Here is a 25,192-nt window from a genome sequence, read left to right as displayed (position 1 = left end):
CCTATTCCCTATCAACCACAGGACTGCTGTGAAAAAAGTGCTCTGTACACTTTGAAGCCCCATGCAAGTGTCAGCTATTACCACCAGGCCCTGGGGATGAGCCACGGGGCATCGGAGGGACACATGCTGGGCATAAGTAGGCCTCAGTATATGGTGGATGATGACTTGTGTTCAAGAAGTGGTATAATAGAAAATCGGGGAGCGTCTGGCCAGGGGGAGGCAGGGCAGCCATAGAGGGGGGAGGAGGAGAGAGAACCACATCCAGGAAATGTCCCTAGACCTGGAGGCAGGCATTCAGAGCATCTGACACATCCTGTGGAGAAGACACAGATGACACTGCAGAGGGTGAGAAGGCAGGGATGGGCTGTAATTTGTACTCCGGGAAGGAAAACGGATGCTAATTAGGCCACAGATCTCTTCAGGCATTATGTTACGATTCTATAAGAGACTAAGGCCAGTACTGAGGTAGCAAGATGAGTCTAATGGTTCTGCCTCAGCTAGGAGGCAGAGAAGGGGCACCCTGATACACAAGCACTGAACTTGGAGTTAAGAGGCTCAAATCCCAGCTCTGCCACTTAAACCTCTGTGACCCTGGGGCTGACACTTTATCTCTGAGTCTCAATTCCCTTATCTGTAAAATGAGAGCGCTGGAATAAATATGAGAGGGTTGGACTAAGACCTCTAGTTCCAGCCTAAATCTATGATCCAAGGATAAATATTTTGGGACAAATATGGTGAGACGTTAACTGTCCCACCTCCGACTTGAACAGATTCAATTCAGTAGGCCGTGTGAATATGAAATTTCTGCCATGTGCCAGGTACTATGGCTACGATAACAAAGGTTGTGCCCTCAAAGAGCTTGCATAGGGCGGTGTACAGATAAGTAAATAGAAACTATCTACAAAGTGAATACAAAGGATGGGGGTGATGGGTGAAGCCTGACACGTGGGAACATTGGGAAAGGCCCCTTGCAGGAGGAGATGGCATGTGAGCTGAGCCTTGGCGACAGCCCGAACCAAAAAACATGGCTCCCTCTTTCACCCCATTTCCCACCTGGACCTATTGTAAGGAGGGAAACCAGAAGAACCTAAAGACAAAAAAAAAAACCAAACCAAAGCAAAAATCTCGACCTGAGTTTTCCAATAAAAACTCAGTTGCAGACTAAGATACACACACACAGACCAATCCTTTCAAGTCTGTCACATCAGTTGGTGCCAAGTGTTCAGTCAATGCTCAAGGTCCACATTAAAAAACTAATGAAAACCACGAGCTGAGCAGCCCTCTGGGAAAGCCCCTATAAAAGTGTTGTAAACATGTAATTTTCATCTGATAGTCAGGCGTTTCAAACGGGACTCACTCATTAGCTCTGACACATCTAATGTGGCAGACTATTCCACGGCCTATAAAACGATACAATTATGGGAGTCCAATAGCCCAGGCAGCCTTCGAGGGGGGAGATGCCCAAATCTCCTTAGCAGGTGTGCTAGGAAATGAGAAATGAAAGCACCTAAGCTTCTTGCTCAAGAGCCTTGCCTTGTGAATCCAAGAGGCTGGTTTCTGTTTGTACCTGGTGGTTGCTTTTATTTTAAAAAGCAAGATACCGCAAGTAGCATTCATGGCCCTCTCAGGGATTATTCAATCAAATTTCACCAAACAAAGGATAATGACGATGACTCCAGAACATTCTGACCAGGATTCTGGCCACTGATTTGTCAGTGAAAGAACTCCAAGCTGAGTATTAATGGCACTCACAGGTGGACCACAAACCTTCTGCCCTAGGGATAAACATGCTTTCAAGTCCAGCTTTACCCTCTGGAACGTTGAAACTCAGTGCACTGGGTGAACTCTCTGTCTACTGAAGCAGCCCACTAGAGGCAAGAGGAGTGGACCTGAGATTTGGGAGACCTGGGTCTGAATCCTGTCGCTGACACTGCCCAGGTTTGTGGGCAAGTCATCCTACCCCTGGGAAGCTTTGCTTCCTCATCAGTAAAATGGGGGCAATACTTTACTAATGACCTCACTGGGCTGTTATTGAGTTATCAGTGTAACACATTTGTGCAAATGTTTCTAACCTACCTCTCAGCTTCTTCTGCCAATTCATTTCATTGAAGAGGTCTTCGGATCTCAAGAAAAAGTCATTTATTTTACTCCCTTGCTCATCCCTCTCGGTAGTATAATATATCCGTAGTTTGGACTCCTTGGTAAGGAATTCACATATACTGGGCACGGGGAAGACTATTTGCTCCATTGTACGATCTAACCTGACAATCTGGAAGAGATGCATGAGATCAAATGATTAATTTAGTATCATAAAAAGGCATTTGTCCAGCACTTCTTTACTCCTAATCTTGGCTTAAGTGCTCTAGATGGCAGAGAAAGGGTCCTAAATCTTAAAGGGTTTAGTACCTGCGGCCATTCTGTGTCCTAGGACGATGGAAATAAAGATATTTCTGGATAATCCATAAGATTATTATTTTACAAACCTCAAACCTTCAGACTTAATAACTAGTATTTTATCCTAATGATTTAATTTAAGGAGTTGCTTTTGCATTTACATTCAAAGGAGCCAAAAGTTCAAAAGTTGCATGATACTTGAAGTCAAAGAATCCTAGAACCTCAGAGATGGAAGGGACTGTGGAGTTCAAATTATATCTGAATAACAGATGCTCATCCAGACTCCATCTGAATTCTGTAAATGATGGCGAACTCACCACATTTCAAAGGAATTTATTCCATTTTTGGAAAGCACTAACAGCTAGGATGTTTTCTTTATATCGAGTCAAAAAATCTGACCTTGCAGCTTCTACCCATCACTCAGGATACAAACCAAGGAAATCTAATGACCTTCAGATACTTGAAGTCAGTTATAATCTCCTATCACCCAAACAAATTTTTTCTAGGCTAAAAAGCTCTACTTCCTTCAACACATCCCTATCCATCATTGTTTCTAGTCTTTTCACCATCCCAGTTGCCTACATCCAGACACTCTTCAGCATGTGTCAATGTCCTTCCTAAAATGTGACATTCAGAACAGTCTAACCAGGGCAAAGTACAAAGGGGCTATCAATTAATCATCAGGCATTTATTAGGCCAATAACTATGTGCAAGTCCCTGTTCTGGGTGCTATGGATACAAAGAAAAAAATGAAATAATTCCTGCCCTCAAGGAGCTTGCATTCTACATTCATCTCCTTCATTGAAACCTTACCAATGATCACATTCTTTCATACAGATAAAGTATTTATTAACTGCTTACTGTGTGCCATGGGCTGACTTGGGCTTAATGCCAGTAATACAAATATAAGCAGCCAAAAGAGTTCCAGCCCTCAAAGAGGTTACATTTTAGGAGGGGTTGGGGGGGGAAGAAGGGAATACATAAAGGAAACACTGAAAGGGAGGGTGGGGCACAACTGAGGAGGCGCTGCTTGGCGATGTCAACCTAGTTAAGATAATGGAAGAAACTCACTTATCAGAGCCTTCGTGGTTCTAGAGTCAGAGTCCAAGGATACTTTAATACCTTAAAATGTTCCTAGCTCTGATCCTTAATACTGGATCAATCAATGTAGTCTAAAACATATTTTCAAATTTAAGCACATATACTTAGAAGTCAGGAGAACAAGACGAATGAAAATGACTGTCCACTTGACCCTCTATAATAATGCTTTCCTTCAACTGGAGTTTCTGTGACAAAGTGGTCCAGTGGTAAGAGCACATGTCAGGAGATGAGTCTGGCCTCCAACTTTGCCACTTTAGCATCTTGGGCAAGTCCCTTTCCTTGTAAGGGTCTTGGCATCTTCATTTCTGAAAGGGAGGGGCTGGGCAGGATGATCTGACTCTAAGGTCCCTTCTAACTTGAACAGCTGAAGACTCTATTGTGTTTAAGGCAATCATCTCAGTCCAGTTCCAGAGAATCAGGCCTAATTAAGGCAGCTTCTAGGCACAGGATCATATGATCATGGGTCTTAAGATAATCTGATAGCCATTTAACACAAGACTGATCTGGCCAGTCAACATAGCTACGAGGGTTTGGTGAAAGAGTCAACAAAATTAGTTAATTTAGGAAGATGGCCCAGAGATTTAAAATATCACCTAAGGATATTTTTGACCATTGGCTTTGACCATTGGCTGGTTCAAATATTTGCTCCAACAGTGAGAGGGTATTTTTTTCTAAGTTCTCTGGGTCAATTCTCTCATGATCAAAGGTTGGCTAATAATTCTTTGACTTGCTAGGGAAGCAGCTGGTTTTTAAAAGACCCCTGAGATGAATGGTACAGTGAGGGAGAGACCACATGGCTAAGATTCAGAAGACCTGGGTTTGATTCCTAGCTCTACTATTAAGTTGTTTCCTCATCTATAAAAAAGAAGGGGATGGACCATCTGATCTCTAGATCTCTTTCTAGCTCAAACAATCTATGGTTTAACAATGGATTTTCAGGTCCCTCTGAAGTCCTTTAATTAAAACCACTTTGAGCTCACTGTACTTTTTTTTTTTTTACCTCAATTTGTGCTGTGTGTTTGGCATAGAATTCTAGAGCTTCATCTCCTTCTACTTGACCTCCGGGTTTCAACATGTTCTGAAGTTCTTTGTTATGCCGAGCCAACTGCAATACAAGAATGGGGATGGGGGGAAGGAATAGGAGAGACCCAATTTCTCTTTATAACAGGAACGCACATACATGTCATTTCAAATCTTGGTAAGAAGAATACATAATAACCACCAAAGTTATTAGCAGGAGGGCAAAGGCGATGGTAGACTCGTTATATTCCAACTAGGTGCTATGTACACAAAGTTTATTTTGGGAATCAATCAGAACAGAGTACAGAACACTTTTGCCCACACCAAGTCCTGCTTTTCCCTGGTCTTATTCAGCCAGGCAGAGGAAAGAATTTTCAGTACAACCTCTTGGATCCTCTTCTAATCTAAAAATTTTGAAAGCTCCCTTGGATGGCTAGATGCCGGTAAACAAGGAGGTCGGGGAGAAATGGTGTTAGAGAAATGACATTTTATAACGGTGGTGACATTGTCTGGCTCTCTGGGGGACATCCATATTTTCAATTCCATTTAAAAAGCAGAATACTGATTGTCTGTTATTCACCTCCAGCAATATGCAAAAAAAGTATTCCTGTTGTAAATATGCCTATCATTTAAGGGCTGCCAGCAGCCTGTGCAATGTCGTTATCTTATATACTAGGAACAAGTAATAATGCCAGTACCTTGGGATAACAAGTCTAACTGGATTACTCAGGTGAAAGGGAAGGGGAAAGTAATTATCCAACAGGCACACTTGTGGGCGATGCTCGCCAGAGATGGAGAAAGTGCTTCGGAACAGAGCTCAGATATGCCAACGTTTGGGAAGGCTGCCTTAAAATCAGAACAAGCCCAGGAGCACGGCTGGGAAACTGGCTTCGTTGCTGCTGAGGTACCAAGTACTACATGCTGCTAAAACCACTCCACGTCAAAAGTCTGAAGGCCAAGGAGCTCCAAAGAGAACCAAGGAATCAGAGTTTCTCTGGATAATTAAGAAATGATCACTTCAGTACTTTTAGAAAACCTTTCAACTCTCTCTAGCTAAAAGATCACTGGGAATAAAGGAAAAAAGGGGGTTTCTTGATGTTAGAGATCTTTAAGGATGCAAGAATTTCTTTTCTTAAGAAAGGGATGCCATATTATAGTTGAAAATGGGAAAAGTAGAATTCTAAACCTCAGAAGTCAGCAAGTTTGGTCAACTCGCTAAAATGGATTCAAAGGACAGGCTTCTAACAATAAAGTGAAGCAAAACAGGGTCTCTTCACAGCCATTTTTAATGGAAGGTAGCCTTGCAAACAAAGATGCTTATGAGCTGGTCCGTCCTACCTGATGAGCTAAAATGTAGATGTTGTGGCCCACATTCCTGGGAGACGCAGCAACATCCTCACCATTTTCTCCATCCTCAAATTCCACTTCACCTTGCATGTATGCCTTCTTGATGACTTCCACCTACAGGTCAGGGCAAGAAAATAAAATTTCTGCTCAGAGAAAATGTGGACCTAACTCACAATAATTATAATGGTGAGTAGACCTTTTGCTATAGTCTGTATTTTAGTCAATTCAATTCAATGAATATTATCCATCAAATTGATCCATTTTCAGATGCCCTAGAGTAAAATAAAGTAAATGTCCATTTTCCCCAGCATGTTAAAGAATGGATATTTTGGTTAAATGAATATTCTAGTTTATTGGGTCATCATATTTGTCACAGACGTATTATTCATGTCCAAATACTTGGAACACAAAACAACTAAAGCAAAAACTGTACTGAATTATTAATCTTTAATGATTCAGAAGACATAAGTGCCCTGGTGTCATCACTGTAAAAAATATTAATTCTCTATCCAACATAGAAAACTGGATATAGAACATGGGGAATGGGTGGAATTTCTACTGATACGAGGACACAGTCTGGAAACAGATTTTTAAAAAATAAATTCACATTATCAGCTTGTTTATTAGTTAATTCTATTTTTCAGTTGTACTTAGGAGAACATAGCCTCCCAAAAGGGTTATGAATATCTGAGTCGTCTGGTTACCTGAGTTCCAGATAACTGGGAATTGAATATAAGGGCCAGATATTCCTTATATACTATATTCCAGAGACTGGCACTCTCTAACCACAAGGGGGCAACTGGCAACCAGGGGCTCACATACCACACCTTCCATTATGCCACTTTCCATTCATGATATGACAAGTCAGGGGACAGCCTCCATGAATTTATATGGACCTCCTTGTTGACCCAATGGGAGCAGGGATGGAAGAGGCTCCTCTTCTTAAGCTGGCAAATCTGATCTTCTGTGCCTTGCCCCACCCCCTCCATCATGCCATCATAAAACCATTTACATAAATCTCTAGAGCACTTCCTTCTGAGGTTTATGACATTCCACTCAGACCTTGGAGACCAGGGTGATATCAACAGTGGTGGGGTATAACTAAAAAAAATTCAGCCACACTTCCAAAGATACATTTTGGTAAGCATGAAGAATAAAGTTCTGGGGTGTGTTGTCATTAGTGTCTTATCAATGTCGAGACAGAGGACTTGAGTTTATATCCTGACTCTGCTACTTACTACCTATGTGACCTTGGACAAGTCATTAGCTCCGCTGTGGCTTTAGTGTCTTTGAATGTTAAATGAGGGAGTTGGCCTAGAGGACACCTCTGAGGTATCTTTCAGCTCTAAATCTATTACCTTAATATTCAGTCATAAGTTTATCCAGAGATTAGGGCAGAGTGGGGTGGCAAAAGGTACATACATGCAGGTCAGTGAAGATTCCATATCAAAAATCTGTCCTCAACTCAGCCCACTGTTTCTCTTTGTTGCTGGTCTCACAGTTTTTTACATTAACTGGGTGAGACCTTTTTCCTCCTTGGAAATCATAGCAAGTAGTTTGCATCATTCCTCAAAATACACTTGTGAACCATGTTCTCTTTATAATACGGATAACTTATTACTGGCACCGGAGAACTGACGGAGATCACCTCCAGTTACATAAAGAACACTGGCATCAGGAGGCTGAATTTTTCAGCACTCTGCAAGGATACTACTTCATGTAGTCACAGGCCTAGATAAGGAAATAGGGAATTAAAAAGAAAGTGCTTCTAGAGTAAGACTTAATGAAGAAGACCCAAAGAGAGGTGGCAGACTGCCATCACTACAATGAGATAGTTTACATGCCTTGCCCAAGACAGTGGATGAAAATATTTCATTTTATTTATTTATTCATTCATTTATTTATTTTTGATTCTGATAGCTTCCTTGAAAGTCCAAGGATCTGGATATTTCTACTTATCCTCTTAATGGAATCTTTGCTTAGTCAAATTTAAATTCAACCCTTACTAAGTACCTAGTACATACAAAGCACTGTGTAAGGTAGATACAAAGACTGGTGAGATAGAATTTGTAATCTAGTAGGGGAGATGAGACACATACACAAATAAATATACCAAATGGAACTATGATGAGTGTTTGAGAGAGGAAGGAAGTGCTATGAGACCTCAAAGGAAGGGTCATGTCTGGTTTGGGGATGAGGGGAATCAGAGAAGGCTTCATGGAAAAGGTGGGAATGGAATTGGATCTTAAATGATGTGTAGGACCTTCAAGGTGCACACCATCCAAATGGCCATGAAGAGACTGTACTAGAGAGTCAAACAGGAGAAGCAGCATAATGGATATCAGCAGAGAAATACATGATCATAAGAGAAGATGGATCAGTCATGCCGCAAAGCTGGGAACAACTGACGACCTGTTAGTGGGCGCTACCGGTATCCATGTGATGTTAAGAGTCCTAGAGAAAGGCCCTCAGCACACTGAGCGGCCCACCAGAAGGACATTTACATAGACCCACAGGACAGGCAAGCATGAATAGGCTACCATCTGCACTGGTGAAGGCAGCGCCTATATGGATGAGATCTCGGCTCAATCCAAGCACTGAAGTAAGGGCTTTAAAGGGAATGAGCAAAGGTGCAGAGATGGGGAAATGCAAAGCACATCGAGGTGACAGCGAGCAGGCCACCGATAGGGGTGTACGTGACGAGTTAAGTCAGTAGGCAGGATGTGTAGCTCGGGCACAACGTGAACAATGCTTACCAGTTCCTTTGGTCTCATGTTGTATAATATCCTTTCAGCATTTTCACTGTCATGCCTACTTTCCATGATGGCCAGGAGTAATTTAGATGCATTGTTCTAGGTGAAGGAAAAAAAAAGAGAAGAAAAAAAGCAGGTCAGTGGCTGCAGAAAAAGGCCATCCTTACATTTGCATCCCAGTTAAATGGACAGGCATGACACCTCTTTTGTCACTCCACTGAGATGATACCATGGGCTGAACTTTTTACTACACGGCTGACCTCTGGGTAAAGATCATATTCACCCAGGTCCACGTGACTTCCAGCCCACAGAAGCATACAGAGAGTACATACAGGTTAGACCGGGGCCAAGTTTCTGCATAACTTTTTTTGCCTCATTTCTCAATACCCTGATGTAAAAGCAGTTCTACTTAAGAAAAGAATTTTAGAAGTGGATGTGCAGAGAGCATATCCCTGCTACCACACACTGGGACACGCCACTTCTGAAGAACTCAACTACATCCATTTCTGTGGGAGTGGCCTCAAAAGATAATTGACAAAAATTATTCACTTCCTTAAAGTATTGCCCATCAACTCTTCCCAGATTGTGTGTAAAATGGGAGGAATCATAGCACCATCTGTAGCACCATCTCACAGGGTTCCTATATAGGGCTCAAATATGACAATGGTTGAAAAGTACTTTGCCAACTTTAAAGCCCTATGTAAATGTCAATCATTGTTATTTGCTATTCTAATCATTAATATTGTAATGATCATCCTACAATCAATATCAACAGGAAAAAGGGGCAGTGCCTGAATCAGGTTTTCCAGTGGCTCTAAATCCATTATTTGCCTACATACTAGATTTCTTTTGGCTTGGCCCAATTTCAGAGCCTAATGCTATACTAAATTTCATAACTGGTTTTAGCCTCTTAGAACACAGGACGAAAAGCTGTTCCAGTTCATCAAAGGTCAAGCCAATTCAACCTATTTGCTGTCCTGGCAAAAGGTGACCTTCCCTTGGGGGAAAATGCCCCCAGTGTTCTCTAATAGGTAAACTTCCTGACTGGTGGTGCTTCAAATCCTCAATTCATTTTAGCTACTTACAGTTCACACTGTTGATAAATGGCAAACTAGAGGCTAAGGAGTAATAATCTGCTGCTTAATTCAGGCTAATTTTTTTTAATACAATTTGTCTAATTAGGAAGACCAAAAAGCAAAAAAAGAAAAGTCATTCTAAAGTTATATTTTAAAAACTGTCAACTACTGCTTCCAATTATCCTTTTTTAAACAGTGAAGGAGGAATAAGCAGGACCTTACCACGCCTAAGGAGTTATCTCAGTGTCAAGAGCCTTTACTAACGACCTGTCTTTCCTGTGACATACTTCTACTGGAGAGGCAGGCCAGTTTCTCTGCTGTGTGTTTCACATGAGTTTCAGGACTGCTTAAGATAATTAAAAAGTCCTGGGAACCAGTGAGGAGAAGACAGGGCAAATTACAACATGCCCTGAATATGGACAAGAATTAAATAGGAAATGTGCCCAAGAGGGATTTTTTAAAAATCACTAAGATAAAAAAGTGTACATTATAAACACCAAGTTGATTTACAGGTTCAGTTCTCAGAGACAGCAAGACATCCCTGGAACACTTCCCCCTCCCTCAGAAAGTTCTGCCAGCTACTAAGTATGATATAGAGACCACTGCTCCTTTCTTAGACACCTAAGAGGTGAGGTGGTAAAGCCAACACCTTGGAGTCATGTCCTCAGTTCATCGGGACCACTTTGCTATATATTAGGTGACCAAAATATCACTTATAGCTTAAGATCTGCTATTTAATGAAAGCCATCTGTGGCAAATCTAGTGATGCTATTCGCAGACTCAAGGGTCCATTCCTGGTTATTATGCTATGACTGCCATGACTTTGAGACATTTACTAATTACCCACTGTGTGCTAAGGCTTGTATAAAATGTTAAAAAAAAATCTGTATGACTCAGAGCACATCTTTGCCAACCTGAAGCACCTGACTCCTCCCCATTCTCCAACAGCCTGGTGTATATTACCCCTCCACTGACCAAGCAAGGGGAAAAATATCAGATACCATCACAAGAATGGAATTTCCATTGTTTTAGATCGATGCTCTCAGAAGCAATGTTTTTAGTTCTAGAATGACATGTAAAATGGGTGTTTTTGCTTTACACAGTAAGGTCACATCATGGGACTAAACAAGGGGTGTCCAGGAAGAGGTCTTTGTTTAGAAGAGACGTTTTACTTGAAACTCCTATTGTGGTCTCTAATTTAATCTATCCATTCGTTTTCATGGGAGACAACTTCCTAAAGTGAGGCAGAACACAGCATCTTCCCAGCTCTCTCTCTTGCACTGTGCAATTATAACTTGCCTTCAGCTCTAATACAAGATCCATCCTCTTCTTTCCCAAAGGGTTGATATCATTCAGGATTAAAGCCGTGATTATGTCAATGCCATTGGATTCATGAGTAGCTATGCAGTTCTGAGACACAAACACACACACACACAAATTACAAATCAAATGTAAAAAAGTCAACAAACTAATTGCAATTTTGACACAATGCTTATTACCATCCCCCTAACCAAAATGGACAGTCATCATTTCCCCCCCAAATAATGTTTCTGGGGGGAGAGTTACAAATTTTCCGTGAGAAAGTGGTAAAAAAAAAATAAGACAGATGAAAATCTCTAGTTTCAGAATTAACAGTAAACAGTCGAATGATGTACAAAAGAGTCTCAGGAAAGTCCCTTAGTGCTGTAATGATAGAATGGTCGTGTCCAACTTCTACAATTCAGAAAATATGCTTTGTTACTGAAACTGATTATTGGTCCTTCTCCTCTATACCTCGCCCCCAAAGGTAAGCTTCAATCTCTAATGACAACTTGCTTTTCATATAGGATAGTTTCTCTTAGAGTTTAAAGGACATACCAAACATGGGGAATATGTCTGCTATTCCAATCACAACATATCATGATTAATAATCTGCTACCAAACTACTGACAGACTGCTTTCATCCCCTAGATGGGCTTTCGCTCCATTCTGTGCTGTAGAAATGGAAGTCTGAAATGATAGCAAAATTCCTTGGTAGATAGTAGACACACCACTTCCTGATCCCAATCCTGTAACACTCTGTTTCACTGCATCTTCATTTTAATTTAAATATGTCTCAGGAAGCCCTCAGGAATGTAAACCCCTTTTCAATGGTTTCCTCTTCATTTTCACATTTAATAAAATATACCTTAATACACAGAAATGAGTTGCCTGGCCCTTGAGTGGTTCCATTCACATAAACAAACTCCATGGAATTCAACTCCCTATCCCATCCCATGTCCAGAGTTTCGACTGAGTTTTCATTTGGCTACTGAGTAGAGCTCTTTAGAAAAACTTTTTCCTGTTTCTTTTGTAATGGCAATATGGCTATTGTGGCTAGAATCACATTAATCTCTCAAAGAGACCTGAATACTCAGCACAGGTCAGAATCACACAGATTCCTAGGTCTCATAGGGTACACAAAGCAGTGAGTTACTACCAGGTAAAGAGCATACTGGGCAAAAATCATCAAGGATCCTAACCTAAATCCCAAAGCTCAAGGCTGATTTCGGCCATGACCTATTCCTCAGGAAATTTCAAACTGCAGTAATCTTTTCCTTTTCAGAATTTTGACAGTGCTTTAGTTTATACTATACAACTTAACACATGATCTGGAATAATAATAATAATAACTACCACTTAAGTAGCACTCATTCTGTGCCAGGGACTGTGTTAAATGTTTTACAATTACTATCTATCTTATTTGATTCTTACAACACTGGGAGGTAGGTGCTGTTATTATCCTCATTTTATAGATGAGCACACTGAGGCGACAGTTAAGTGATTTGTCCCACAGCTAGTGTCTGATACCACATGTGAACTCAATTCTTCCTGACTTCAGGTAGGTGCTTTATCCACTCTGCCACCTAGCAGCCTCTTAATCATTCTGTTTCATGGGTTTGGAAGTATCTGTTCGCTCTTCTATGGGATCTGAAGTATCTTGGGGAAGAGGCCACCTTCTGACAATCATAGCACCAATCACAGAGCTGGGCCAAGCACAGTTAGTTTTAGATTACTGGTATACTATAAGTTGTTCTAATTTGAATAGCACTGAATTTTCACTTACGCTTAGGTAAAGGGTCCTTTTACTAGCAAAGAGTTGGAAAATTTTTACAAAGTAGACTAAGTTTCTGCAGCCTCAGGCTGTCAAAATTTCTAGGAGCAATGGGTCACTGATGATATTTCTCAGTTCCTGGAAAAAGCAGGCTACTCCACAAGCCAAAAGAGAGATGCTCGCTGGAGATCTTGCCTGGCCTCTGGAGCAAAGCCTGACTCAGGGTCGGCGCTGCTATTCCTGATTAAAGAGGGCCTCATGTTTCTTCAGAGGATGAGCACTCGATTACCTGGTTTTCGTGGCAAGGGCCCTGACAGTATTCAGTCAGACTTTCCAGGGTCTGGTTGATGAGTGCGACATTCTTCTCATTTATATACAGACCAAGAAGTCCCAGCCCTCCGGTCGTACTCCCACAAATGCAATCCAGAAACTGCAACGTCTCACACACCAAGTTGTAGTTGGTCTTATTGTTTTGACAACGAAGAAAGTTCTGGAATTGGACATTTTCCCATGGAAAAGAGAGAGTTGGGGTAAGGGGAAGGGGGGGAGAAGAAAGGTGGAGACAAGGTATTAAAAAAAGTTATTATGGTGCCATTTCATTAGGCTCCCTGAACATGGTAGTGCTTTAGTTTGGACAATCAACAATTATGAACAATGACTCAGCATGGTGCTGAACAGAGAATAAAAATGGGGCCTCCAATAAGCAGTACACTACTGGCAGTGGCTGTTATATAATATGAATAGCTTTCAGAAGAGACACTGTTCTATCAAATGAGGGGGAGAGTAGCCTCTAGGAGCACTCATTTCACACTCCTACTGCCTCCTTGCATTATCTCATTTCCCAGTCCATTTCTTACCCCCTTGTTTGGGCACGGACACAAATATGCTAGAGTGTGTGTGCAACCACACACACACACACACACACACACACACTCTCAGCCTTCAATCCAAGCTTCTTCTATAGGACCACGCTGAGAGGGAAGTGGATCTGATGAGCAGGTGGTGATGTAAGCTTAGCTGCTAAGTGACTGTTAAAGGTCCACTGCCCTTTTAGGGAAGCAGCCCAGTCTAAGTGCTACCACACAAATACACAAAAAGCCCAGGAATCTGGCTCGACCTTCTCCTGCTCAAGGGAGGTCAGAATGTCTTAGGTTTGGGGCACACGGCTCCATGGGAGGCAAGGATCCCCATATTAGGGGTGTGTTGGCGGACTGCAAACCCCTCCTCAGAATACTGTTTTTAAAATAAAATATAAAAGCCTACAAAGCAAACCAATTATGCTGAAATAATGATGTGATTCTTTTTTCCTGCTTAAGTCTCCTAAACTCTACATGTGAATCCTTGGATCCCTGGTTAAGAACCCCTGCCTTATAATAAGATACCACTGGTGGAGAGATCATATTTAATTGCTGAAGAAAGAAGAGAATTACCCTCCTGGGTCACCCACTGCAATGTTCTGTTCCTCCCATTAAGCACATTATTTCCCCAATCCCTCATGCTTTAGCTTTTATACATGACTGATCAAATCAATCAAGAAAAACAAAAACAAAACCAAAAACACAACGCATTAATTAAACATGGGCCTCCTTTATGCCAGGCACTGTCAGGCACTAGTATACAAAGACAGAAATGAAACAATCCCTGCCCTCAAGGAGATTATATTTTATTAGGGTAGAGATCAAATACATAAAGACATAGGATAGGGACCAGACCCTATGATTTCACTGGCATAGGGAAATCACAGATAAGAAAACTCTCTTTACGGCTGGAGATGGGTCCCCTTGAAGAGCTGCCCACAGCACTGATGGGTCCCAATGACTTGAGAGGGTCACATAGCCAATATGTGTCAGAGGTAGGCCTGCAGCCTAGGCTCCATGGCTGACACACTCTCTCTCTTCAGTCACAATGCCTCTCATAAAGCTCTACACAAAATATATACATAACAAATAAAAGGAAATTCTGGAAGAAAGGCATTAGTAGCGAGGCATATCAGGAAAGGCTTTGAGTAGCTGGAGCCAAATCAAAGATTCTAAGAAGCAGAAGTAAAGAAGGATTACACTTCAGGGATAGGGGACAGGCAGTGGAAAGGCAAGGAGAATGGGAGCTATGTATATGTGAAGGGAAGTAAAATGTAAGCAGGCTGGAAAGGCAGGTTGGGAGGCAGGAAAGGCAGACTGAAGAAACTTTTAAATGCCAGAGGGAGTTTATTTGATCTGTGATTTCATTACTTTGCGGGAAATGCTAATACAGCAACTCCCCATACCAATGCATGTCACCATCCATCTAGGACTTAAAAGGCAAGGCCTAGGGAATTGCTTGAAGTATACAAAGGTCAAGTCACTTTTTTTTCTCTGATAAGTGTCAGAAGCAGGAGCTGAATCTAGGTCTTCCTGATTACAAGCCTGGTATTCTATGTACCATTTGGTATCTTGATGGCTTTTACTGCTAGCTACAAAATTGCTACTTTCTGGGCCCATGGCTATCAATAAGTCATTTGGAAGAATGCAAAATAAATAACATTAGTCCAAGTCTAATTTTACAAAGGAAAGCATTTTATTGTTATGAAAAATAATGAAAATGACAGAAATTCAATTTATAATTGCATTCCTCATAGTATGAATTCTAAAGCAGATTTGCTCCTATACTTCCAAAGCTTGAGTATAACTTATATCATTCGGCTCCTTTTAAAGAGGTTCCTAGCACTTGACTGCTAAACCAACCACAACAAAACAGATACATATAAAAAAACCAAAACTGGGTTTCTATGACACTCTGAATCCCTTTTCAAATCCCTAAGTGACTTGCATTGCTAACTGATTACCTCAAGTGGCTATGTTTTTTTTTTCCTTTCTGTGCAGAGAAAGAGAGATGCTGCCTCTTATTAAATTTCAACTTGAAAGAAAATCACCATTGAGGAGGAGCCTTTGCTTACAGATCAGTTTCTCTGTACTGACATACTTTAAATGATTTTCACAAGTATTAATTTAGTGTAAGAGAAGTTCATGGTAAAGAGGGAAACTCAAGGTCCAAAAAAAAGCACTACTCAAAAGTTCGTGGAATCTCAGGGCTGTTAAGGACTCTGGAAGTCACCTTCGGTAGTTTTGGAAGGATTATCCCTAAATCAACTCAGGCAGGGGAGAGGTATTCTATACCTCCCTAGAGTTTAATTGTGTTTCCTAGCATCTAACCTTCATCTTTCCTGCTAAACTGAGGCTACCACTTACCACTGACTTTTTAGCCTTCTATTCTTTGTTTAGAGAACATGTCAATCTTTGCCTCTTACAGTACTTTTTCTTACATTTCCCTAAGATTTGCCATAGGCACACATTTTCTAACTTCAATGAAAAACAATTCATCAGGTATAATTATTAACCTAAGGAAAAGGGGAAACTGACTTCACAGATGAAGACTCAAAAGAAGTGAAAAATATACCCATGTAAAGTAAATAAAAGTCCTTCACAAGGAATTCCGGAATACTTCAAGTCAAAGGTGACAAAACTATTAATAAACAGTTTGGCAAAGTCAGAATTTTTCATTTTGATTGATCCATATCTAAGAAGAATAATCATTATGAAGATTACAGAAAAACATTGAAGATTATCCTAATTAAAGTGAGATGGGAAAACTATTTAAAAGATACCACTGTTTTCCTAACCCAACTGGTAACTTTCTAAAAATTAGATATTCCAAAGTGGAATGGGCTGCCCCAGAAAGCAGTGAGCTCCCCATCCCTCCCTGGAAGTTTTCAGGCAAAGGCTAGATGGTATATGTACGGAGAGGTTATTCTCTGAGGATCCATTCAATTTTGAGATACTGTGACACTAATTCTATTTCTTGCGTTGAGTTAAATCTCCAAAAATCTCTCTTTCTAACAAACTCTAACCCAACAACTAGCCTTGTAGTCAGGAGCCCCCAAGACAGATCAAGGAATAGAAGGGTTTTACATCAGCTAATGTAACCCCACATAAAAAAAATTTAAGTTCTTAGGGGGAAAAAAATCAACTTGGTTGGGAAGGAGACCCACATATGACACAATGTTTTAGAGGTACATGTTGTATAGCCCTTCAAGCAATAACTTGTACACACTATTTGAACCCTAAATATGAAGACTTCTCAAAAATCTATGGAAGATACAAGCCTCATTTTTTTTTAAACCTTGAAAAGTAAGTTTTTTTGGGAAGCCTTCTCAATGCAAGGCTTCAGATCGATTCATCTGAGAACCCTGTGCCAATGTTTAAGCAATTCAAAGAGGCCCATGTGATAGATAAGCAAACCTGCCCCTGCTTAATCACACGTGTAACTGAGGACTACATCTGGATGAGGAAAGCTTATGTTCCAAACTGCAAATAAATCTTTTGTCAAACAACAACAACATTTTTTTTTCTAACTAGAACTGTTACTACCACCTTCCACAGAAGGCCTTCCTGACCCCCCAGCTACTAGTGCCTTTCTAAGGCTGCCTTCCATCTAGACCGTATGTATCTTGTGTGTATCTATTTCTATACCTGTCTCCCCCATTCAAATGGAAGCTCCTTGAGGTCAGTGATCGCTTTTTATTTTTCTTTCTATCCCCAGGATTTGGCATAATGTCTGGCCCATAGTAAACAACTAATGCTTGTTGACTGATTGCTTCGTTAGGTAATGAGTTCCACATCACTGCTGCTATTCAGGGACAGGCAGATGACCATCTGCTGGGGACATAGGAAGGGATTCTTATATTTAGTGGGAGAATGGCCTGGAATATCACTAATGTTCCCTCTGTCTCTAAGATACATGAATTCTTTTATTGAGCTGCAGTGGAATCTTATAATATGAATGTTTCTCATAGACAGAAATTTAAGATTTGGTGGTTCCTTCACAGAGCTCACCTAAAGCAGTTTAGTTACAGAAGCACCCAACAGGTCTTACCTTAAGGAAATTTCACCTAAGAGGTAAATTTACCGTAAGGGAAATTTGGCTATAAAGACTGACATAATAGTCAAGTTGGCCGAAAATGCCTTAATGAACTTAAAACCTCTTCTTTTAGATATAGTTCGGATGGCGTTTGGAGGTAGAGGGAAGGATGAGAAGAAAAAAGGAATGAGAAAACTACAGGGCCAATTAATGAGAGGGATGTCAACAAGGAACCACAATTAAATGTGCTACTGAGTTTAGCCTTTCATGCTTGCACAGAAAAAGTAAACCACAGGAACTGAAGAAAGGCCTGGGTCATCAGCTGAGAATGGGGCTATCATAATTTCAGTATTATTGCTCTGTGAAACCTGAGGTCAGAGTACAAATGGAAGACTTTGGACAAGACAGCTAAGTACCTGTTTATTGCCCAGAGCTAACTCAATTCCAATTGGTCATTATACAACGAGTCCCATCACTACATGAATATGGAACCCAGTGATTAATTATCAAAAGAGCCCTCACTTTGTTTTCCTAGTAGAGGGGCAGCGGTGTACATGCACTGGCTCCACCATCTTTCCTCTCACCATTTCCCTTGTGGCCGATGGTATTAACACTGTCTTATAACCAACAGTCCTAACCAATCACAGAGCACACCTCTCTCAAAATTAAAAAAAAAAATTCTCCTTTGCACAAAAGCCAACCCACATGGAGGCTATGGCTATGCAATTGACCAGAAAAAAAAGAACCAAAGATTTTTAGGTGTGTTTTTTTTTAACTTAACTTTTTTTAAGTAGCTGCAATTGCTACCAAATGTCAAAATTCTAAATTGGTCTTTTTAATTTACAAATCTCACTTCAAACAATCAATCAATCAGAAAGCATTTCTTTTAAACGCCTTCTACGGGCCAGGGATTGTACCAAGTGCTGGATGCAGCCTCCCAGCAGTAGCAATATTTTGTTGATTCTGGGTCATTCAAGCAAGATTTCATTATCTGGGCTCAAAGTGAACAAGTTACAAGTGGGACAACTGCTTCTTTTCCACCATCACCCCTGTGTCATAATAGAATGTGCACAGAGTCTCCTACATGCCCAAGAGAAAGCGAAATACCATTGCAGATTAGTTGGAACCAGTTTATGGGCCATGATAACAACAACAATAATAACTAGGACTTTTTTTTTAAGCACTTTAAGGTTTGCTAAATGGTTCGCAGATATTATCTTATTTCATCCTTGTAACAACCCTGTAAGGTAGGTGATATTATTGTCCCTAATTTACAGATGAAGAAACTGAGGTGTACAGAAGTTAAGTGACTTGTCTAGGGTTACACAGCTCATAAGCGTCTGAAGTAGCATCAGAACTCATGTCTTCCTGACTCCAAGTCCAGCATTATACTCTCCGTGCCACCAAGGATGGCACATCCTGGAGGAAATCATTAATGCAAAGATTTTAAAAGGATCCTTTTCTACCTTGTCAACCATGGACTGCAATTGGGGTTCTTATTAACCTGGGATCCATTAAAAAAATTTTTTTTGTTAATTGTATTTCAATATGCAATTGGTTTCTTTCGTAATTCTATGTATTTTGCTTTATGCACTTAAAAACATTAATTCTTTGAAAGGGTCCATAGGCTTCCAACTCTCAGAGAGGTCCCTGACCCCAAAAAGGTGGAGAAACTCTAGACTAGAATAGCTTCTTGTGCACTGCCACATTGGTCTCTAGAGCTCTCAGATGTGAGAGCTTCATAAAGAAGGGATGGCTTTCCCAAGGTCCTGTATTAGAGAGGTATTAGAGAAAGGTGCTAGTAAGGTGCCATGGTTTAGGCCGACTGTCTCTCTTACAGAATGGTTGACACACAATCTATCAATCTCAATCTCTCTCTCTCTCTCTCTCTCTCTCTCTCTCTCCCCCCCCATTAGAAAGACAGTAACCTTCCTACAATGATCTTCTTTCTCATGGGAATGATGGGGGGGGGGGAGTTGTATGCCTTCCTTTATCACTTGGAGCCAACAAACAAATGGCCTTTTGAAAAGGCCTTGTTAGGCCTACCTAACAAAGTTGCCCTAAACTTTCACTTTAGAGAACTGCTCATGTCTCTAGCTTCTTAAAGTGTCACAAATAGCTGAACAAAAGGAACCGAAGCAAGTTGTAAAAGTTTTAGAGAAGAAGCCCAGATCAGAAACACCACAAATATGAGAGGTCCAGTGTCGTCAGATACTCGCTGCCCTCCTACCTGAAGATCTCGGTTGTGGTTTTCACAGAGGAGCTGTAAGAAACGGAGGATGGGCTGCATGATTGTGATCACGGCACTCATCTCCAAGTCATCTTTGGGTTTGTCTGGTGTGGCTTGGGTTCCACCTTCTCCAGATGGGAAATGGTCTTCCGGATCGGCCTCTCTTCTGTAGGTAGTGAAAGCTTTCCTGGTGGCAGCGGAAGCCTCCAATAACTGGTCTCGGACCTCTTCTGTTATCTGGGTTGAAGGCTCTTTTGCTAGAACACATTTTAAATAACAAATGATATAATCCTAAGAGGAACTGCTGGGTTCTAAACTCAACAAACATTTATTGAGCATTGACTAAATGTGGCGCCCTAGACTACATGCTGAGGAAGCAGAGATGAAACAAGGGAGTTTCTCTTCTTAAGAAATTTATGATGCAGAAGGAGAGCCCAAACATACATACATATGTGTGTGTGTGTGTGTGTGTGTGTGTGTGTGTGTGTGTGTATGTGCGTGTGTGTGTAAGGAAGAGGAGGACTGGAGAGTCATATAATCCAAATAAGAAACAAAAACAAACATAAGCTGAGCATTTTGTTCTAATTAGTATAGCAAATCAAAATTCAAAGAATCTTGGACGCTACCTAGTCCAAGCCCTTCATTCGTAAAGGAGGAAAGGCTCAGAGAGGTTCAGTGACCTGCTACTGGTCATGCAGTTGGGAAAAATCACAGGTGGGCTTTGAACTCAGGTCTTCTCAGTTCCAAATACAGTGTTCCATACTCTATATCTCCTAAGAGAGGTCATGTATAGTTGAAAAATCATGAGGTTAAAAGTCCTTTATCATTAAGGTCCTTGGAGGAAGAATCACCTGAAATGGATTTATGTATATGAAGACAAGAGGTGAAATTGCATTCTAGGGATAACAAATAAATGGAGATGGGAGAGGGAAAGATGAAATTGGGCAACAGGTGGCAGGGCCTTGGCTAGAATATAAACCACATGAAGGGGAAAAACCTGCAGGCAGGTTAGAGTCTTATTATGGGGAGTCTTGAATACCAGATCAAAGTCATTCAATCACAGAAGTGGAAAGGACCCAAAAGGTCATTATGACTCAACTCATAGCTAAACAGGAATTCTCCAGTACTATACCTCCTTAGTAAAAGGTCATCCAGTAACCAATTCATGAGCTTTTGTGACTGGAAACCTACCAGCTGCCAAAGCAATCCATTTCAGTTTTAGATGGCTTTAATTGTTAGGAAGTTTATTTCCTTCTAGCAAATCTGCCCATTAGTAATTCCTACACATGGTGCTACGCTTTGCCTTCTGGGGCAAAGCAGGACAAGTCTAATTCCTCCTTATACATGGGAATCCTTCAAATATTTGAAAATGGTTATCATGTCTCTTTTCCAAGCTATCCTTCCCTAGGTTCCTTCAAATTGTTTTTATAGGACATCATCTGCTGGCCTTTCCTAACTATAGTCACCCTCCTCAGGATAAGCTCCAATTTGTTAATGTGATTCTTAAAATATAGCTCCTAGGACTAAAATGTCTTTGGAAAGAAATGGGGAGCCCAACATGACAAAATAGGAAAATGATAAACGTTGGAAAAAATGTGAGAAAATTGGAACATTAATGCATTGTTGGTGGAGTTGTCAACTGATCCAACCATTCTGAAGAGCAATATGGAACTATGCTCAAAGGGCTTTAAAAGTGTGCATACCCTTTGACCCAGTAATACCACTTCTAGATATGTATCCCAAAGAGATCATAAAAACAGGAAAATGACCCACATGTACAAAAATATTTATAGCAGCTCCTTCTGTGATGGCAAAGAATTGGAAATTGAGGGGATGCCCATCAACTGGGGAATGGCTGAACAAGCTGTGGTATATGAACGTAATGGAATACTATTGTTCCATAAGAAACAACGAGCAGGCAGACTTCAGAAAAACCTAGAAAGATTTACATGAACTGATGCGAAGTGAGTGAAGTGAGCAGAACCAGGAGAACATTGTACACAGTAACAGCCATGTTGTGATTCGACTAACTTTGATAGACTTAGCTCTTCTCAGCCAATGCAATAATCTAAGACAACTCCAAAAGACTCATGATGGAAAATGCTATCCACATCCCAAAAAAGAATTATGGAGTCTGAATGCAAATCGAAGCATACTATTTGTTCTCTCTCTCTCTCTTTTTTGTTTCTCCTTTCTCGTGGTTCCTTCCATTGGTTCTAATTCTTCTTTACATGTCTAATGTGAAAATGTTTAATATGAACATATATGTATAGCCTATATCAGACTACATGCCATCTTGGGGAGGGGGGAGAGGAAGGAGAAAATTTAGAACTCAAAATCTTATAGAAGTGAATGTCGAAAACTAAAAATAAATAAATAAATAATTTTTAAAATGGGGAGTTCTGGAAGTTTTGAGCTGGAGAGTGATTTAATTAGAGTTGTGCCTTCAGTTCTAAGAAAGTTTGTGTCCTTCCTAGAGAGAACCATATAGCTGGAGAAGGGACTGATATTTCCTGATAACTTTAGTTTGGACTGAACCTAAATCATTCCTGTCCTTTACTTGAACTTAGCAGCTTACAATGAAGTTTCAGAATAGATTTCTTATCTGTTTCCATCAGAAGACAGCTAAGATACGCAAAAGGTAAGTTCTCCAAATCTCCTATTACTACCAGCCAGTTCCTAACTTTGAGTAAAAAAGGATTCTTCAAAACTGGTCTTTGAATGTGTATGATAGAAGCAAAGGAGTGTGTTTTAGCGGTGTCATGTGGGAGAATTAACAGTGGTTGAGCATGGGGAAAAAACCTGCTGATGAGGAATCTGGGCAGTTTTGGCTCTGCTGCGACTAGGAGGTGTGACTTGAGGGTTTTTTCATCTGGAAGATGAGGCTGTTGAACTAAATCTAAGGTTCCTTCACATTCAAGACAATTAAGCAAACACATTAAATCTCTACTATGTGCTCTTAAAGCTCAGGATATAAGGATGAAAAACAAAACAAGCTGGCCTCCCAGCTTAATGTCTTATCAATAGTTCTAATCTATTCAATACAGGCAGGAGGGCAAGTTCCTCAAAACAGCAGGATTTAAACTCAGGTTCCTTTATTAATTGTTTCTAAAAAATAACGAAGAAGCACCAGAAAACTGAAACCAGAAAGACATCATTTTCATGACTTTCCTGTCTGATACGTCTGATCTTAGAAGCAGTGAAAACTCATAAAATTAAAAAAAAAAACCTCACTAACATGGTACTTTATATTTAAGCCAACAGAATTAACAGACATATATGCAAAGAAGTTTTGGCCCTTACCTCTTTTACGTGATGGGGCATCTCTGTCTGGGTCATCATCTTTCTTCTTATTCCCCAAGTCACTCGTGTTGACAGTGACTGTTGCCTTGATTTCTTGCTGGGCCACTTTCATTCGGTCATAGAAAACCTTAAAGAACTTTTCTGACTTTTTATCCTCTGTCAACCGGCAGAAAAAGGAATGCTACCAGGGAAGAAAAGAACAGGCTTTTAGTGCCGTGCTCTCAGTCAGATCAGTTAATCTTATCCCTTTCATCACTGCAACAAGGAAAAATATAATCACCAGTTATGTCAGGAAGAACCTCTTAGAAACCTAGAAATGACTCCAATGTTAACTCCTAAGTTGGAACATTCCTTATACATATGCTAGACTTAGGAATTCTTTCAGGTTCTCTTTAAGAAAGCAAATACTCTCAACTTTATTATTATTATTATTAAATTTAATTTTCAGTTCTAAATTCTTTCTCTTCCATATTCTCCATCCATTGAGAAAGCAAGAAAAACAAAACCTGTTACAAATACACACACATACATACACACACACACACACACACACACACACACACACATAAAGTCAAGCAAAACATATTCCCATATTGGTCATATTAAAAAAAAATCTGCTTCAAATTACACTGAGTCCATCAATTCTTTAGCTGGGGATGGATAGAATGTTTTAACATGAATCCTCTGGAACTGTGGTTGGTTCCATTGTGTTAATCAGAGTTCCTAAGTCTTTCAAAGTTGCTGGTCTCAACAATATTGTTGTTGTATAAATTGTTCACTTCACTTTGCATTAGTTCATACAAGTCTTCCCAGGTTTCTCTGAAACCATCCACTTTATAATTTCTTATAGCACAATAGCATTCTATCACATACATATGCTATAACTTATTCAGTTATTCTCTGATGGCCAGCCTCTAAATTTCCCGTATTTTTGACATCACAAAAAGATGCTACAAATATTTCTGCACATATGGATCCTTTCCCTCTTTCTGGGTTCTTTTTAGGTATATATACTAGTAGTGGTACTCCTAGGTCAAAGGGTATATACAGTTTAGTAACTTACAGGGCATCTTCTCTCAAATTTGTAGTTTATTCATTCCCTTGGAATGTCCTTCCTGAGGCTGCCATTTCTCTGTCACACATATTCTAGTAAATACATATGTACACATACTCTGTGTGTGTGTGTGTGTATGTGTGTGTGTGTGTGTGTGTATTTGTGTGGAGGAAGAGGAGGAGGATATTCATTATCTCATTTATTCCTAAAAAACATCCCATGGGAGGTAGGTGTTATTATCTCTATTTTACAGATGAAGAAACCGAGGCTGAGAAAGGTTAAGTGTCTTGTCTAAAGTCACACAGCTACTAAGTATCTGTGTCCATATTTGAACTCAGATCTTCTTAAATCCAAGTCTAGCCCTGTATCCACTACACTACCTAGATATGTCAGGATAATAAGCATCACAGATGTGTGGCAGAGATCATATAATTTAATTGTTAGAAAAGTTCCAAGGATAACAAGCTTGCTGTGGTCTGGGGTGATTAGGGAAGGCTCTGCAGAAGAGATGACATCAGAATTGGGTTTGAAGGTAGGGCAGGGGTAATATGTGAATAAGCACAAAATTTAACTGGCAGCAAAGTCTTGTTTTTACGAAGTGGCAAACCCTGCACAACGGTGCTCCAGGTGCCATCATTAATTGTCCCCACAATAATATATTTTAACTCCACGACACTGTGAAACCTGGTGGCTGTTTGGAAACTTCCTCAAGAAGCAAATTGGCTGCTTAGTAATGGTGGAATGGAAGTTCCCTTTAACAATACATCATCTAACATCATGTTTCTGCAGAACCAAAGAATGGTGTTAGGCGAGATTTACCCGTATTTGCTTCTAAATGAATTGCAAACATGCAAGCAAAAATCTGTCACATGAGAATGGCAAAAATGCTCACTTTCATTTGTATTTTTTTTGGGCTCTTTTGGAAGTATGTTTTCTTCTAGATTTTTT

General features: G+C 40.3%; 1 protein-coding gene across 9 annotated transcripts in view; it reads right to left on the bottom strand.

Moving 5' to 3' along the window:
* The window catches only part of ITPR1 (inositol 1,4,5-trisphosphate receptor type 1), a 393,174-nt gene that overhangs the window by 69,484 nt on the left and 298,498 nt on the right, over positions 1-25,192 (bottom strand). For all 9 annotated transcript variants that reach the window (XM_078152159.1, XM_078152160.1, XM_078152161.1 and 6 more), the window contains 8 exons: positions 23,191-23,371; positions 19,888-20,144; positions 13,054-13,254; positions 10,991-11,101; positions 8,619-8,714; positions 5,854-5,976; positions 4,496-4,600; positions 2,077-2,269 (listed from right to left, as the gene is read on the bottom strand). In XM_078152159.1, coding sequence (XP_078008285.1) covers positions 2,077-2,269; positions 4,496-4,600; positions 5,854-5,976; positions 8,619-8,714; positions 10,991-11,101; positions 13,054-13,254; positions 19,888-20,144; positions 23,191-23,371 — 1,267 coding nt within the window. The remainder of the gene's footprint in view (positions 1-2,076; positions 2,270-4,495; positions 4,601-5,853; positions 5,977-8,618; positions 8,715-10,990; positions 11,102-13,053; positions 13,255-19,887; positions 20,145-23,190; positions 23,372-25,192) is intronic.

The sequence above is a fragment of the Phascolarctos cinereus genome, unplaced genomic scaffold (assembly GCF_003287225.1).
Source record: "Phascolarctos cinereus isolate Bilbo 61053 unplaced genomic scaffold, phaCin_HiC Scaffold_4;HRSCAF=312, whole genome shotgun sequence".
Taxonomy (NCBI): domain Eukaryota; kingdom Metazoa; phylum Chordata; class Mammalia; order Diprotodontia; family Phascolarctidae; genus Phascolarctos; species Phascolarctos cinereus.
The sequence above is the reverse complement of the archived record's forward strand: the minus strand, read 5'-3'. Positions and strand labels throughout refer to the sequence as shown.